At 59.0% G+C, this 17,433-nt stretch overlaps 1 protein-coding gene across 1 annotated transcript; it reads left to right on the forward strand.

Moving 5' to 3' along the window:
* The first annotated feature begins 336 nt into the window (after nt 1-336).
* PTGIR (prostaglandin I2 receptor) lies at nt 337-14,519 on the forward strand. The gene is made up of 2 exons (XM_044988250.1): nt 337-1,288; nt 13,857-14,519. Exons 1-2 carry the CDS (start codon nt 446-448, stop codon nt 14,085-14,087), a joined length of 1,074 nt encoding a protein of 357 aa, XP_044844185.1. The 5' UTR covers nt 337-445; the 3' UTR covers nt 14,088-14,519.
* The last annotated feature ends 2,914 nt before the right edge of the window (nt 14,520-17,433 follow it).

A 17,433-nucleotide genomic window follows, 5' to 3' on the forward strand; every position in this document is an offset into this window, starting at 1 on the left:
CGTGGGCGCGTCTCATCTACAGGTGCCCTGGAGCCTGGGACAGAACCCAGGAGTCCTGGCTGCCAGCCCCCCACCCTGCTCTAACCACTAGACCCTGCTCCCTTCCCAGAGATAGAACCCAGGAGTCCTGGCTGCCAGCCCCCCACCCTGCTCTAACCACTAGACCCTGCTCCCTTCCCAGAGATAGAACCCAGGAGTCCTGGCTGCCAGCCCCCCCACCCTGCTCTAACCACTAGACCCTGTTCCCTTCCCAGAGCCAGGGATAGAACCCAGGAGTCCTGGCTTCTGTTTCCCTCTGCCCTGACTGCTCCATCCCACCCCCCTCCCAGGCTTGGGATAGAACCCAGGAGTCCTGACTCCCAGCCACCCCCTTCCCGCTCTAACCCATTAGACCCCACTCCCCTCCCTGCGCTAAGAACCGAACCCGGGAGTCCTGCCCCTGCCGATGCAGAAGAGTCTGGGTCCCTCGGCATCGCCCTCCCTGGGGCCCCTGGCCGACCCGTGCGCCAACACCACCCAGCTGAGGGAGGATGGCAGCCCAGTGCTGAGCTCCTTGATGTTCTGCGCCGGCGTGGCCGGCAATGTGGTGGCGCTGGCCATCCTGGGCGTGCACCGCAAGGAGGTGCGCACCAAGTCCTCGCCCTTCTGCATCCTGGTGACCGGCCTGGCCACCACCGACCTGCTGGGCACCTGCTTCCTCAGCCCCGTGGTCTTCGTCAGCTACGCCCGCAACGCCTCCCTGGTGGGCCTGGCGGAGGGCGGGCGAGGCCTGTGCCAGCTCTTCGCCTTTGCCATGACCTTCTTCGGCCTCGCCCCCATGCTCATCCTCTGCGCCATGGCGGTGGAGCGGTGCCTGGCCATCAGCCACCCCTATTTCTACTCCCAGCATAACTGGCGCGGCTGGGCCAAGCTGGTGCTGCCGGCCGTCTACGCCTTCAGCGCCCTCTTCTGCTGCCTGCCTTTCCTGGGCGTCGGCCGGCACAAGCAATACTGCCCCGGCAGCTGGTGCTTCGTGGAGATGGCAGACGACCAGCCGGGCACCGCCGCCTTCTCACTCACCTACGCCACCCTCATGGCCTTCCTCATCCTGGTGATCTTCCTCTGCAACGGCTCCGTCATCGTCAGCCTCTGCCAGATGTACCGCAAGCAGCGGGCCCGGCGCGGGTCCCTGGGGCCGGCCCAGCGCCGCCGGAAAAGCTGGCTCAGCCAAGGCGAGCAAGAGGTGGATCACCTGGTCCTGCTGGCCCTCATGACTATCATCTTCGTCATCTGCTCCCTGCCCCTCACGGTAAGTGCCGGCTCTGGGAGGAGAGCGGGGTCTAGTGGTTGGAGCAGGGGTGGGGGGCTGGGAGCCAGGACTCCTGGGTTCTATCCCTGGATCTGGGAGGAGAGTGGGGTCTAGTGGGTTGAGCAAGGTGGGGGGCTGGGAGCCAGGACTCCTGGGTTCTAGCCCGTGCTTTCCGAAGGGACCGGGGTCTAGTGGTTAGAGCAGGGTGGAAGGGGACCGTGAATTCTTGGGACCCTGGAGGGCACTGGGGAGCCCGACACCCTGGGTTAGGGAGGCTGTGGGTCATTAGGCTGAGGATGCCCCTAGGGAAGGTTGGGCGTGTGGGGAGACTGAGCCCACTGGGGAGAGCTCCTGGGCTGGGGTCCGGGGAGTGGGCCTGGGGAGGCCATGACTGGCTGGCCAGTGACTCCTGGCCAGGGCAGAGGATCCTGCCTGGCTGCCCCAGTACTTGCTGTGGCACTCGCTGGGATCAGAGCGGCTGAGGCCCCTCGTCCCCCCTCAGATCTGTGGAACACTCGATCCCTTCCGGCCGGGCGGCCTGGGCCAGGCTCCGAGCTGCTCTGGGCGTCCTTGGGCTCTTCTCCCCAGGGACGGGACACGAGGCCAAAACAAACACAGCTGGGCCCAGTTCCCAGGGGTGCTGCTCGCCCCCTCTCTCCCCTGGCTTTCCGACATCACACTCCCTAGATAGGAACACTGCCCCGCTGGCACCCCCAGGCTTACCTGGGGGGAGGTGGTCAGGGATGTTATAGGCTCCTGCGGTCGGGGGGGGCGGGATGGTCAGGGAGATTCCTGAGGGGGTAGATCCATCGGGGAAGGGGGTTGTGACTCTTGTGAGGTGTTCTATAGGCTCCTGGCGGGGGGGGGTGTGTGTGGATCCACCGGGAGGTGGGGTTGTCAGGGATGCTGTAGGCTTCTGCGGGTGTATCCATTGGGGAGGTGGGTTGGGGGTGTGAGGTATTCATTCTATAGGCCCCTAGCCGAGTGTGGACCCATTGTGGGGGTTGTCAGGGATGCTATAGCCTCCTGGGAGGGTTGGTGTGAGTGAGTGTGAGTGTCTGTGTGTGTGAGTGATGTAGGTTCCTTGAGGGGAGAGCAGGATTCTGTCAGGACGGGGGTTGTCAGAAAAGGACGGAAGAATCCCATGCCCTGCTACAGACTAGGGACCGAGTGGCTAGGCAGCAGTGCTGCAGAAAAGGACCTAGGGGTTACAGTGCATGAGAAGCTGGCTATGAGTCAGCAGTGTGGCCTTGTTGCCAAGAAGGCTAACGGGATTTTGGGCTGTATAAGTCGGGGCATTGCCAGCAGATCGAGGGATGTGATCATTCCCCTCTATTCAACATTGGTGAGGCCTCATCTGGAGTATTGCATCCAGTTTTGGGCCCCACACTACAAGAAGGATGTGGAAAAATTGGAAAGAGTCCAGCGGAGGGCAACAAAAATGACCAGGGGGCTGGAGCACATGACTTATGAGGAGAGGCTGAGGGAACTGGGATTGTTTAGTCTGCAGAAGAGAAGAGTGAGGCGGGATTTAATAGCAGCCTTCAACTACCTGAAGGGGGCCTCCATTGTGGGTGTATGTGGTTGTCAGGGTGTGTGCGCGTGTGTGACAGGGATGCTGTATGCTCCTGGGGGGGAAGGGGAGTCTGTCGGGGGGGTTGTTGTCAGTAATTCGACAGGTGCCAGGAGGGGTAGGTCTGTCGGGGAGGGGTTGTCAGGGAAGTTATAGATGGGGGGGTCTGTCTGTCAGGGGGCCTCAGGGAGGCTGTAGCCTCCTGGCTGCAGGGCCCCAGGGCGCTGGAGAGATGAATGAGGGGAAAACGTGTGGGCTGATGGGAAAACTGAGCGGCTGCCCAGGGGAGTCCCTGTGAGCCCATGGCTATCCCTCCCCTCAGCGGCTCGGGGTGCTGATGGATTCCGAGGGGCTGGGAGCTGAGCCCTGACTCGGGCCTAGAGAAGGAGCAGCAGGTGCTGTGGACAGCAGGAGACTGGGGACGGGCCCTCATGGGCTCTTGATAAACCCAGGAGTCCACCACTCCAGCACTGCAATGCAGCCACTTCTGGGGCGGGCCGCGGTAGCCAATTAACACTGTCATCTATCCCCCTGCACACCCATCCATCCCTCTGTGTGTCACTACATTCATTTATCTAGCTGCCTAGGTATATCCACCCCCATACACACCTCTCCATCCGTCTGTCTCTTGATAAGTGTATTTGTCCACCAAGGTACAAACAGAGGGTTTATGATAGATGGATGATTGATAATACTGTGGATGGATGGATGGATGCCTTGAATTAAGATTTATCGCATGTGTCTGCAGTTGAGGAGCTATGTGAGAAGGCAGACCCATAAATGGAGGCAGCCCAGATTGCTTGAAGCAGGGAGCGACAGACCCATTGAAGTGTCCTCATTAGACTTCAGGGTTAACACCCAATGAACAAATTGATACTAGAGACGTTCACCCCCCCTGGTCCCAGCGGCTCAGGCTGCCTGCAGACTCAGGCAGACCTCGCAGCCTCAAGTCACGGATGGGAAGTTTTCTTTGTCACCCTGCAGGCGAGGGGTGGCTGGGCTGTGATCCTTCTAAGCGGCATGGGGCAGATGCTGTGGTTCTCTCCCATGTGCGGCCCTTAAGACGCAGCCGACTGCACTGACAGCTTTGCTTCTGCGCCTTCTCTTTCCTGGGAATACAGGGGCGGTGGCGGCAGGGGGTTGGGGCGGGAGATTCCAGGCAGCTGAGACTCCCTGCTGCGTATCAGCAAATAGCCAGAGATCAGGATTTACATCTTGGCATGAGCCTTTTCTGGGGTGGTGGGGGCGATTCGGTGATCCGCAGGGGAAAGGATCGGAGATTTCAGGTTCAAAACGGGGAGGGGGCTTGTTTAAGATCCAGCAGAGGGAAGGGGAGACCTGGAGTATTTTCCTGATCTGTTCTGTTGAGATGTTACAGCAAACAGCTGTGGGTTGGGGGAGGAAAGTCCCATCTCCACTAAGAATCAAGTGGTTGCAACAGGAAGTTTCCAAGGACGCCGGGATCCTGTGACACTGGCATAGCTGCCCCTATGTGGCAGGTGTCCCAGGCGCTGGGGACCAGCTGAGCTCACGCCACCTGCCAGGGTTTCCCTAGTGTGGCTGGGCTCTCCCACAATTCAGTGCGTTGCTTCGGGGCTACTGCCCCCAAATCCCTTGGGCCTGGGTGCAGCTGGGATCCCAGAATGCACCAGTGCAGCCCTTGGGGAGAAGCTGCTGATTTGAGGGATGAGAGTCGGTTGGGAATCTGAAAGCGGGAGGGGGGGGTGCTGTCCCCCTCCCAGCTCTTGAGGGGAGGATACGGGCCTGATCCCCTCCATAACGCCACCGACTTCAGTGGCGGCTCCTGTGTGGTGCTGAGGGGGCCGATATCAGGGTTATATTCATGGGGGAGGCCCCAGTGCACACCAGATCCAGGAGTGAGTGCTGGTACCAATGCCCTGGTGTACAACCCCCAGTGCACACCGGATCCAGGAGTGAGTGCTGATGCCAGAGTCCTGGTGTACTGGTGCACAAACCCAGTGCACACTGGAGCCAGGAGTGAGTGCTGATGCCAGTGCCCTGGTGTACTGGTGCACAATCCCCAGTGCATACCGGATCCAGGAGTGAGTGCTGGTGCCAGTGCCCTGGTGTACAACCCCCAGTGCACACTGGATCCAGGAGTGAGTGCTGGTACCAATGCCCTGGTGTACGGCCCCCTTTGCACACCGGATCCAGGGCTTCAAATCCTTCTGTGCTCCTGGTCTAACAATCAGAAAAGCAAATCCCTGGGGGTGATTACTAGGCAAACAAGCTACTTATTGTTCTCTGATCGTTAAACCAACATTGGGGCAGGAAGGCGACGAGACTGGTTTGCAGAGAGCTCCGGGCTGTGGGAGAGCAGCGTGCGGTTTAGAACAGTGGTTCCCAACCTCGCTGGCCTGTCGCGACCCAGTAAATAGCTTTAGTGCAAAAATCACCTGGCAAAATATTTCTTACATATACACGCAGTGCACTGTGCAGACCACAGCAGCATCTCATACGGCTCCCGTCCCATGGGGCCGACTGGCCTCAGCTGCCCACTCTGGGCGTTGCAATCTCTGGGGTGGCTGCGCTGCCCAGGTTTGGCCCACCCCTCCCCCCCCCCGTGGGGCCAGGTGGGTCAAATTTGTGTGAGTGGCACCGTGAGCTGGCACATGGGGCCACAATACCACTGGCTGCCCCCTGCCATCATGACAGAGTGGTGGCTGGGCCACGTCAGAGGCCCTGTGCACCAGGCCGGACCTAGGCAGCCTGCGGGTGGGCTGAGCTCTGCAAACAGTCCCACAGAGCCTCCTGACTTGACACCCCTCCCTTGCGACCCTTTGATGCGTTCTGGGTCGCGACCCACGGGATGAGAAACTCTGGTCTAGTACACACAACACAGGCCTGGGTTCTGTCCCAACTCTGGGAGGGGAGTGGGGTCTAGGGGTTAGAGCAGGGAGGGCCAGGTGCCAGGACTCCTGGGTTCTATCCCCAGCTCAAGGAAAGAGTGGGGTCTAGTGGTTAGAGCAGGGGAGACTGGGAGCCAGGACTCCTGGGTTCTGTTCCCGGCTCTGCTGGGTGGCTTTTGGCAGGTCACTTCCCCATGCCTCCCCCCAATTTATGAAACAGATGGCAAAGGAGTGGGGCCCCCTGACCTTTACAAAGTGAGCGAGGGCTAAGAGATGGCGCGTTAGTACAGAGTACTGTCCAACCTCATCCGTGTGTGTGTGTGTGTGTGTATGTGATATCACTGTTGCTTCCTAGTGGGTGAAATCAGAACTGTTCATCCATGTGTCATAGCCCCCGTACTGCTCCCAGTGGATGGTGATTTCCTTGTAGCTCAGGCACTGGACATTTGGGCTTTAGAAGCTGGTCTGATTGGCTGCAGCGGCTCCGTAGCCAGGAAGGGCTGTGGGCTTGTTGCAGTGTTTGCTGTGGTCCCGGCAGCTCATGGGACTCCATGGCGTCTTGAGCAAATGCTGACGTGGGGCGTCTCGTTGAACGCAGTTCCTAACACACTCCTCGTCCTTCCAAACCCTCCCTGCTCTACCGCGCTTATCGGCCGCCCGACGCTGATAGCATGCATTGGCCAGCCCCACCCCATGTTTTCTTCACCTGTTTCAATATTGCCTTTCTGTCCTATCGCTTCCCCCGGCTGGCTCCCAATGCTCCAGCAACACGCAACAGCCCCATGGCGGGCCCAACTCCCTGCCTGAGCACCTCTGGAGTCCTCTGAGCGATGCCGATTTACCCCGATCTGGCCCACCCCCATTGCCTGTTCATGTCTGGAATCCCCAACATGCACAGATCTGCCCGTCTCTGCCGTCTGTCCCAGCGTGATTCATCCTTTCCTCACTGGGTTCAGTTTTCCTCCCGGGTCTGCAAATTACAGCCAGGCCTTGGCTCTCATGGTTCGTTTTCTTGCCTTTCCAGGCTGAGCCTTTAAATAGAGAGGGCGAGGATCACAGGGCCTGAGGCCGCTCTCCTCTATGCCGATAGGGCCCCACGTCCATGCCCGTGGGGCGAGCAATGGGGGAGCTGCACCCCGATTCTCCTTTTGCTCACACTGGGTGCAAATCAGGGGATCACTCCGCTGACACCCGTGCAGTGATGCTCATCTAAAATCAGCCCCTCTCTTTTCTCAGGGCAGAGAATCAGCTGAACAGAGTCGGCAGCTGACTACATTTTTTTTTTAAAACCTCCTTTCGGGTGTTTTTAACCAGGCCTGAGTTTGCTAGGGGTGACTCTCCCCTGCCATCCACACCGTAAAGAGCGAACGCCAGATTGGCTGGCCAGCATTTCACACTTGTTTTGCACTGGTGCAGGGCACAGAAGAAATACGCCCCCCACGTGAGTGTGCAGGAGCACGTCTGTGTGTGTTCGTGCACCCCTGTGTGCGCGTGCATCTGGATGGGCGGCGGGGGGGTAGAATGCACATGCGTGTGTCTGTGTGCGTGTGACTTAATTTGATTCCCTCCTTTCTGGTGGTTGTCCCGGCTTCGCTTCCACCCCCTAGTGTGCACGTTGCCCTCCCCTTGCACACTCATGTTGGTGCAAGTGACACTCCTTGGCCGCATGCACTGGCTAGCTCTCCCATTCTGCAGCCTCTGGGCTTGATTCTGATCTTCGCCCCCTTCTTCTTTCTCACTCGAGCGTCGCTGATTTCCTTGGGGTTCTGCGTGTTTTCTCCTGGGGTGACTGAGGGCAGCAGCTGACGGAGGGAGGCTGAGATACCAATTCCTTTGCAGCCACGTTCTGCTCCGTTTCTCTTTCACCATTGATCACGTGTGGTGTGCGTCTGGGCTCTCCCTGGGGCATGACTCACCCTCTTCCTTACACTAGCTGGTTACAGAGCAGGCATAAAGAAACCTGAACCCGAAACTCCTCTGATTTCGGTGGAGTCACTCCTGGCCTGCGCCGCTGGGAGAAGAGAATTAGGCCTGCTGGTTTCCGTGCCTTTATTTCTGATTTACACTGGTCCATGTCCTCTGTCTTCAGTGCAGCCGTTCTGGATTTACATGGGGCCTGCTGATTCCCACGGAGTTACTGCCCATTCACACTCTGTTGTGAGATCCGGGTTCTGGCCCCAATGTTAAAAAAAAATAATGAAACAAACATCAATCACACGATCAAAAGTCATGAAACTTTCACAGATGGTCCAGTTAGAACCTTAACCCCTCTTCGCGCCCCCTGACCAACAGCCCTTTTCTCACCGCTTCTGATCTTTCCTCGTTGGACTTTCTTCTAGTTTTTCCTCAGCCAGCATCATGAGAATTGGTCAGTTTCGGGTCTCTGGAGAGTCCATTTCTGGCCAGTTTCATTTCACACCCTCTGGGGCCTCTGCAAAGAAGGGGATGTTTATTTACAATCCGCTCCTTCTTAAGAAGTGAACTTGGCTGGGGACTGATGGGAGCTGTCCGCCCAGCTAGCGACCATGCAGCGTTGAATTTAATGAGGCATCTGGTATTAAATTTAACAAGGGTGCGTTATTAAGGAGGAGGCAGCAGGCGAGGGGATATATGTCGGGGCAGCTGGAGTCCTAGCGTTCAAGGCCAGGCGGGACCGTGACTAGAAGATCTAGGGTCTCTTCTGGACTGAAATGCTATGAAAGTCCCGTTCAGACTCCCTTCTCCTGCGAGTCCCGCTCAGCCCTTTCTTCCAGGCAGCCCGTATCTGGTGGTCGAGCTAGAGCGGAGCTTTTAGCCAGAGTCAGCTGATCTTGAGGGCGAGACTCCGCCCTGTCCCTTGGGGACGATTCCCCTCCCGTGTTGTGGAGGTGCACCTTATCTCCAGCCTGAATTTGTCTCGCTTCGGCTCCAGCCACCTCGCTTTGTTCGGGGTGTTTGACTAAAGAAATCTCCCTGTGGAGGCGTTTATAGCCTGTAATCAACCCTCTCTCAACCTTCTCTTTGCCGAGCTAAATAGACTGAACTCCTCTTGTGCATCGGGTATTTGTATCCATTGTGTCCTTCTGCTCCCTCCTCTGTCTGGCTCTGCCTGGTGTCTCTGGCGTTACTCGGAGATTGTGGTGTAAATCTGGAATCAATGGGCCAGATCCCCAGCTGGGGTAAAGCAAGACACCCTGGTGGTGAACACCCCCGGAAGCCTTTCTGTCTCTCTCCCTGCGAGCGGGGGAAGCTGCTGCCGTCCTGGGAGCGTGTGTGGAAGGGGCCTGGAGATAAGGGCTGAGCTCTCCCTTACAGTTTATGGTTAAAGGGCAGTAATCTCCTTCCTCCCATGCCCCGGCCCCTCTCGCCCCTTTCACGAGGCTGTTTCCTCTCCTAGGATGTTGCCCTGAGTGATACGGATGCTTGCGTCTGCTAGCTGTTTAGTGCTCAGTGCTGTTCCCAGCGGGCCGGGATCTGGGACTCCGCCCCCGCAGCACGCACACTCAACACCCTCCCTCCTTTGAGTCGAGCAGCATTTTTTGAAGACTAGTCAGTTACCTCTCCGGGGAACACGCTCCGGCCTGCCCGGGATCGAATTTATCCTGCATCCACCCCGATGCTGCTCCATGGAGCGACTCCAGATTCACACCAGGGTCTCTCTGCAGCTGGGTGGTCTTCCCGGGCAGCCTGACAATAACCAGGGCCTGTAAAAGGGATGATTTTCAAAGGTGCCCTTTGATTCACAAAGTGTCGTTAACAAGTGCCGGGGATCATTTCCACTTGCGTCAGCTGTAGGTTCTAGATTTCCCCTGGCGATAGCCACCAGCCCCATAGTGACCCCGGCTACCCTCCCACCCCTCCAGTGGCTGGGTCCTCGTTGCTGGGGGGGACCCCGATCGATAGGAGGAGACGGTAGAGTCTTTAGGGCACTCCCCGGATGGGCCTGGGGGGAGCGTGGCACAGCCGGGGGGGGGCGCTGGGGAACCACGGCATGGCACAGCCCCAGTTTGTGTGGGCGATCTGGGCGGACACCCAGGGCAGGAAGCGCTGAGACAGTGCAGGGAGGTCCTCAGGGTGGAGTGGAGGGGCCCAGCAGGGGGTGATCCTGCCAGGGCGGTGCGGGGGGAGGGCACTGACAGCAATGGGGCACAGAGGGTCCCCAGCGTGTGCCTCCCCTTCTTGCTGGGTGCTGGCTTCCCAGTGGGAGAGCAGCCCTGGGCACTCTCATGGGGGCTCTCGCCCAGTGCCGGGGCATGGCTGCCAGCACACCTGGGAGATGCGCCTGGCTCTGGGGAGGAGGTGAGGGGATGCTGCTTTCCATCCTTCCCCCACCCCCCAGCACTGGGGCTTCAAGAGTCCAGCTGAATTAATACACACCTGGGAGAGGCCATGAATAAAGGGGGGGGGGAGGGGAAGGTGCAAGGGGACGAGGGGTAACTTCCCCTGGGCTTAGGTTATCCCATTGTTCCCTGCTAAGGGGCGGTCTGCACCCCCTCTTCCCCCCAAAGTAGCTAGTGTCGGGGACGGGATACTGAGCTCCGTGAGCCCCTGGCCTGATCCAGCTTGGGGCGGAGCACAAAAGTATGTAGCCTCGGGAGGCAGCCCCACCACTGGCCTGAGCGGGGGGCGGGGGTATTACATCTCCCTGTGCCTCAGTTTCCCTGCCTGCCTTGTCTAATTTAGACTGAGCTGTGTTGAGCCTGGATGGTCTCGCTGGTGCTTTGTGGACAGATGCTGCCCACATCTGTCCCCTCACTGACCCTATCTGCTTCTGCTCCTGGGGGCCCTGGGGCCCCAGCCCCGCCCCCCTCAGCTGACCCTGTTGCCATTAATCCTGGCTAACCCCGAGTGTTCATCACCGTTATCTGCTAACAGCCCCCCAAGGCCCCCCTGGCCGGGTCACACATGAGGCTCTATCCACCGCCAGCCAGGGCAGCTGTCGCCGTGTGTGTGTGTGTGTGTGTGTGTGTGTTTATCGTAGAATCATAGAATCTCAGGGTTGGAAGGGACCTCAGGAGGTATCTAGTCCAACCCCCTGCTCAAAGCAGGACCAATCCCCAACTAAATCATCCCAGCCAGGGCTTTGTCAAGCCGGGCCTTAAAAACCTCTAAGGAAGGAGATTCCACCACCTCCCTAGGGAACCCATTCCAGTGCTTCACCACCCTCCTAGTGAAATAGTGTTTCCTAATATCCAACCTAGACCTGCCCCACATGGGGTTATACAGACAGAGCCCAGGTCTCCTGGCCCCCCTGACAGGTCGTCCCCCCTTCGCCTCTGCTGGAAGGAAGATGATGTAGGGAGCTGGGCTGAGGTCTGAATGGGCCCCCTGAGGCTGGACCCTGCTCTGGGAGGCCCTGTGGGTGAGGAGGGGGGACCCTGCGTGTGCTCCAGCACCAGGAGGCTGGGAAGGGCCAGAAATAGCCTCCAGCGTAGGGGTGGGATATCACGGCCCAGCAAGGCTGCTCCCTGGGCCATTAACAGCAGCCAAGCCCCGGGCACAAGGGTCGGGGGCAGGACAGTGGGCTCATTGGAGCCCGGCTCTGATCGCTGACAGACCCAAAACAGCGGGCGGCCTCCCCTGCCCCATCTGTGACTTGTGCCACACGGCACACAGGCCCACGTTAAACGGATTCAAAGCCGGCAGACGGGTCTCCAGATGGAACCGTCCGTGGGTCCGTTTCCAGTGCGGTCCCACAGGGCTCGGTTCCTGGCCCCTCGCTGCTTAACTGTGTTATCGATGGCCTGAAAGAAACCATGAAATCCTCCCTGATAAAGTTTGCAGAGGACACCCAAATGGGGGCCACTGGCACAGAGCGATCTGGGTCGCTGGGTAAACTGGGCGCAGGCCGACAATACGTGTTTTAACCTGGCTAAATGTGACTGTTGTATCGATCTGGGAACAGAGAATGTCGGCTGCACTTACGGGGGAGGGCGGGATCCTCTCTCCTGGGAAGCAGCGACTCTGAAAAACATTTTGGGGGTCGTGGTGGATAATCAGCGGAAGAGGAGCTCCCAGTGCGATGCTGGAGCCAAAAGAGCTCGTGCCATCCTGGGATGTATGAACAGGGGAGTCGCGGGTAGGAGCAGAGAGGTTATTTTCCCTCCATGTTTGGCCCTGGTGCGACTGCTGCTGGGATCCTGGGTCCAGTTCTGGTGCCCACCATTCAAGGAGGACGTTGATCAGTCGGAGAGGGGGTCAGAGAAGAGCCCTGAGAATGATCAGAGGGTGAGAAAACCTGCCTGGTCGTGAGAGACCCGAGGAGCTCGATGTATTTAGTTTAACAATGAGAAGGTGAAGAGGGGGGACTTGAGTCCCATCTATCAGTACCAACACACAGGGCCGGCGCTTCCATTAGGCGACCCTAGGCGGTCGCCTAGGGCGCCAGGATTCGGGGGGCGGCATTTTGTGCGCTCCCCACGGGGCACATGGGAGCTTCCGGTTCCGCTCCCGTCGCGCCGCCGAAGAAGGACCTTCTGCCGACGTGCCGCGGGAAACAGCGGCAGGCAATTGAGCAGCTCAATGACTGCCGCTGTCGCCTGCGGCATTTCGGCGGAGGGTCCTTCTTCGGTGGCGCGACGGGAGCGGAACCGGAAGCTCCCGCGCGCCCCGTGGGGAGTGCACAAAATGCCGCCCCCCCGAATTCTGCCTGGGGCGCCAGAAACCCTGGTGCCGCTCCTGCCAGCATAGAGAATAATATTGCACAACAGGCTTTCCAGTCTAGCAGAGGAAGGTCAAACACGATCCGATGGTTGGAAATTGAAGCGGGACAAATTCAGACCAGAAATACAGGGTCAGTTTTCAATGGTGAGAGTCATTAACCCTGGGAGCAGGTTGCTGAGAGTCGTGGTGGATTCTCCAACACTGACAAAGTTTAAATCAAGGTGGGCTGGGAGTTGAAGAGATCTGCTCTAGGGATTATTGTGTGTCATACAGGGGGTCGTTTTAGATAATCACAATGGTCCCTTCTGGCCGTGGAATCTATAAATCCCTCCTTGAGATTGGCCGGTGAGCCTGGCTTGGGTCTCTGGGGGGGTTTGAAGCCAGGGTCAGCTAAGGCTATGTGGGGCCTCAGCTCCTCGATGCTCCTGATCCCAGCGCCAATAGAAATATGTAACCAGGCGTTTCCAGCCCGTGGGGTTGGCGAGAAAAGCTCTGCAACGCGACACAGGTGTAAACGGTGCAGGGACGCTGCCGGGGTTTGCAGAGAGCCTGAGCCGATTGCTCCGAGGGGTAGCTGCCCTGTGCAGCCCTGGTGCTAATTCCCAGCCCCGCTGCTCTGTGTGGGGCAGGAGGAGAGGAGCGCATTGGGCCCAGCCCCCTCTTCCTGCAAGCAGAGACACCCCAGCTGCTGGGGTGAGCACTGGGAAGGGAGGGGAGCCCCTGCCTCTGCCAGGAGGAGCCAGAAGGCGGAGCCCTGGGCTGGGGGGTAAATCCAGTCTTGTTTGAGCCTGGGGCTTTCAACAGATGCTCTGCTGCTTGAGATAAAGGAGCAGCTCCCCCAGCAAGCAGCTGTAGCAGACTCTTTTCCTCAGGCAGACCAGTCATTGGAGGGTGACATGGCCCTGGTTTTTTGGGAGAGGGGTTGTAACCCCCCGTCACACACAGCTAGAGAGCAGAGACCTTGAGCACATAGGCACCCACGGGCAGGGGGGCCTGACACTGGCCCCTCCTGACACTGGCCCCTGATGGCTCTGGGAAGAGTGGGGTCTAGTGGTTAGAGCTGGAGGACTGGGAGCCAGGATTCCTGGGTTCTCTCCCTGGCTCAGGGAGGGGAGTGGGGTCTAGTGGTTAGAGCTGGGAAGCTGGGAGGCAGGACTCCTGGGTTCTATCCCCAGCGCCAGAGTTTGGCTCATACTGGGGCACCCCAGGTAGGTGGGTTCCCAACACTCTATGGGGTTTTTCCCAGCACTGGGCAGGTAGCTCTGGGGGCAACCGCTGTGTGTAAGAGCTGTGGGGGGTGGGATCAATAAGTAGAAACTTCCGGGGTGGGGGGGGTTAAAAGGTCCCAGAGCTGAACACACACCCCCAGCCCCAAAGGGCCCCTGGCCCCTCCTGCTCTGCATCCCCTCCCCAGCTCCATCCCCCCCTAACATCACCCCCCGCCCGGGCAGTGGCTGTAACCTCCCCGCTCCTCTCCCTCCAGATCCGTGCCTACATCGGCGGCCTGGCCCCGGACCACAATGAGAAGGGCGACATGGTAGCCTTTCGCTTCGTCGCCTTCAACCCCATCCTGGACCCCTGGATCTTCATCCTGTTCCGTAAAGCCGTCTTCCGCAGCCTGCACACGCTGCTCTGCTGGCCCTGGGCCGGGCGCCGGAGCCCGGAGCCCCGCAGGCTGGACGGCGTCCCCTTCCAGCCCAACTTCTCCTGCTGAGCCGTGGGCCCCGGGCACCACCAGGCCCTGCTGCAGGGACCACGGGCACTGAGCTCAGCTGTGGCCCCGCCGGGGGCACCACGGACACCTCCAGGAGCCCTGCCATGGGCCCCACCGCAGGCACCATGACATGTCCGGGCATGGGGCCCCAACGGGCACCTGGGGCTCTCCGCCCCCAGCCCCACCCACTGGATGAAGAGGAGACCCAGGCACACGGCTGGGTGGGGCCGTGACGGGGGGCGGTGACAGTGCGAGACTGAACATGAGCTAAGGGGGCCAAGGAGGGGAGATGCCCCTCCCGGTGTGGGGCAGAGGGACCTGGCGGGGAGGGGCGGGGATGCCCCCCAGGTGGGGTATAAGGGACATTTCATCCCCCCCCCCCCAGCAGGTGGAAGGTGGTGCCGGAGGCCAGAGGCCGAGCAGCCGGGGGGGGGGGGGCAGGGGGACACAAGGTCAAGGGGAAAATGGGCAACTTTGATCCCGACACTGATTTCCCCCCCTACCCTGGGCATGATCCAAATGGGGGGTGGAGAGGGGCATAGGGATTACGTGGCTGGGCTATATGCACACACACACCCCTCCTTGTGGAAATGGCACAGTCCGGCCTCTGGCTTGTTAATGGCACTTGCAATTCAATGCCTCCGTCCTCCTTATTAAAGATAATTTAACAGAGTCGCTTCCCAGTCATCAGTTTGTCTTGGGGGGGGGGAGCAGAGGGCTGGGATGATATGGGGGGGCTGTGAGTGGGTAGTGAGGGGTGTTGGCAGAGCTCTGGGGGGGAGCCCAGGGCTGGGATAACATGGGGGGGTTGCAGGTCGGCAGAGCTGTGGGGGGGGGAGCCCAGGATTGGGATAATATGGGGGGGCTGCGGGTTGGTAGTGAGTGGTGTTGGCAGAGCTCTGGGGGGGGGACCCCAGGGCCAAGATAACAGGGGGGCTGCGGGTTGGGATTAAGGGGCATCAGCAGAACTGGAGGGGGGAGCCCAGGGCTGGGATAACATGGGGGGGGTTGTGGGTCAGGATTAAGGGGCGTCGGCAGAGCTGCGTGCGTGGATGCCATGGGGTGGCCTGGGGGTTGTGTGTGCCCCCAATTGCCTCAGTCTCCCTGCCCGGATCCTCCCCTTCCTCTGCCTCCAGTGCCCACTCTGCCCTCCAGCTGGTGCCGCGACGCCCTGGCATGTCTCTGTCCTGTCCGGCTCTGCCCCGCACTGGGATCCGGGTGCCGGAGCTGACGCCGCAGCCAGCACTGAGCCCAATGTAAATATTTCCTTTGCCGAATTAATCCCCCTCTAGCGTCCTCCACGCAGCCGCTGGCTAATCCCCCCATGTCTAAATATTTGCAGCGCTGTCCTATAACCTACTGGCCCATGGCACCCTCCCACTCGCAGTGGTGGAGGCAGCCCCCCAGCCCCACCAGGGCTGGTGGGGCGGCTGATCCTTCGGCTGGGGGTCTTGCTTAGCGAGTGTGGTCACAGAGAGCTGCCCTGTGGCACCTGTGCCTTCCCCCCCGCCCAGAGAACGCAGAACCCATCAGCCTCCCCCTTTCCCCTGGGCGGTGGGGTCAGGCTGGTGCAAAGATCTGCCACGCCCAGGCACTGCCCACCTCGCCCGCTTCTGGGCTGCTCATCCCCTGCAGCAGCTGTTTCCTTCCCCTGCAACCCGCCCCGGCCTGCGGCTTGGCTTTGCTCACTGAGATCTCAAGCCACTTGTTCAGGGGCCGTGTCTGAACAAGCGCTGTGCAAATGTGAGGTCACCGGACGGAGCAAATCACTGCCTAGGAATTCGGGTGGGTAGCTGCATCACTCAGCACAGACAGAACCCAGCCTCTGCCCCGCTTCCGCCCCCCTGGAGGCAAAGGGGAATCTCTGTTAGCAGAAAGCGGTAGAGGGGTCTGTGACACACAGGAGCAGTTCTGATTGTGTCCAGGAGAGGGCAGAAGCACACATGCAACCACCCCCAATACACTGCAGTAATCAATAAAGGGAATAATAACATATGGCCAATTAACACCTTCCCTCCTGCCTCCTTCTTGCTCTGCCTCAGTTACCACGCAGCGCTCGGTGCGACGGGGCCCCGATCTCGGTCACTGTGTGTCTGGGCAGCGCCCGGCGCGACGGGGCCCCGATCTCGGTCACTGTGTGTCTGGGCGGCGCCCGGCGCGCTGGGGCCCTGATCTCGGTCAATTTGTGTCTCTGCAGCGCCCGGCACAAATCAGCGCCTTTTTTCTGATTGTAATAAATAAATAAAATGAATTAAAGGCCTGGTATCAGATGCTTCAAATATCAAGTCTATAAAAATCTTTTATGAGGACTCTGGTTTTTGGCATGTGTTGTATGTGGAAAAATGAATTAAAACTATAAATAAAAAGAATAAAAATGTCTCTAAAGCCTGTGACAGCCGGAGTGCATATCCGAAGGCTAGAAGGGCTCATTGCATCCCTGACATTGAAGTGGCTCTACCCAATCGACTTCCCTCCCCCCCACACACACTCGTAGCGTTAAAAACCCTCACTCTTGGTGGTAGAACATCCTGGGGGCCATTTAGGGATCCAGGGCAAAAATCTGTCTGGGGATTGGTCCTGCTTTGAGCAGGGGGTTGGACTAGATACCTCCTGAGGTCCCTTCCACGCCTGAGATTCTATGATTCTATGAAATCAGACCAGAAACAGTTCCGGGACGGGCCGATCATGACAGAGTTGAGGGTCATAGTGTTGAAGGCCAGAAGTGGCCACTGATCGTTGGAAAGAATCCTGTGGCACCTTATAGACTAACAGACGTTTTGCAGCATGAGCTTTCGTGGGTGAATACCCTCGTTGGTGTGTACAAGGGCACGAAATGCCACCCAAATATCAAACCCAACCACTTTAGTTAGAGCAAAACGTTTCAGTCCTCAGAGCCATAGAAAGCAGCCACCTCTGAATACCTCCATGGCTCTAGGCCACAGACAGAGGCCGAGGTGGATGCTGGGCTTTGTGAGCCGGTGAAGGCTGGTTAAAAGGAGACCCGCATCAGTAACATGACATTAACTGCAGCTCCCACTAGGTGCTTCGTGGAGAGCTGCAGAAAAGAGGTGGGCCTGGGGGTGGGCACTGCGTTCACCCCCTTGCCCCCGTGCATGGGGGCACCTGGGGAAATTATGCAGCTGAGATGCCTTTAATAATTCGATACGATGCCAATACACCCATATTAACGCCAGGGGCTCCTTATCTCCCCCTGCTGGCTGGGCTGTGGAACAGGTTTCCAGTTTAACGGCGTTAGATCTGGTTGCCAAGTGCCATGTATAGGAGTGGGCGCGTAGAAATTAAGTGGGATCCTTTTTAAATAGTTTGTGAGCCCTCTGGTGGCACT

Source organism: Mauremys mutica, chromosome 15 (assembly GCF_020497125.1).
Source record: "Mauremys mutica isolate MM-2020 ecotype Southern chromosome 15, ASM2049712v1, whole genome shotgun sequence".
NCBI classification, from domain to species: domain Eukaryota; kingdom Metazoa; phylum Chordata; order Testudines; family Geoemydidae; genus Mauremys; species Mauremys mutica.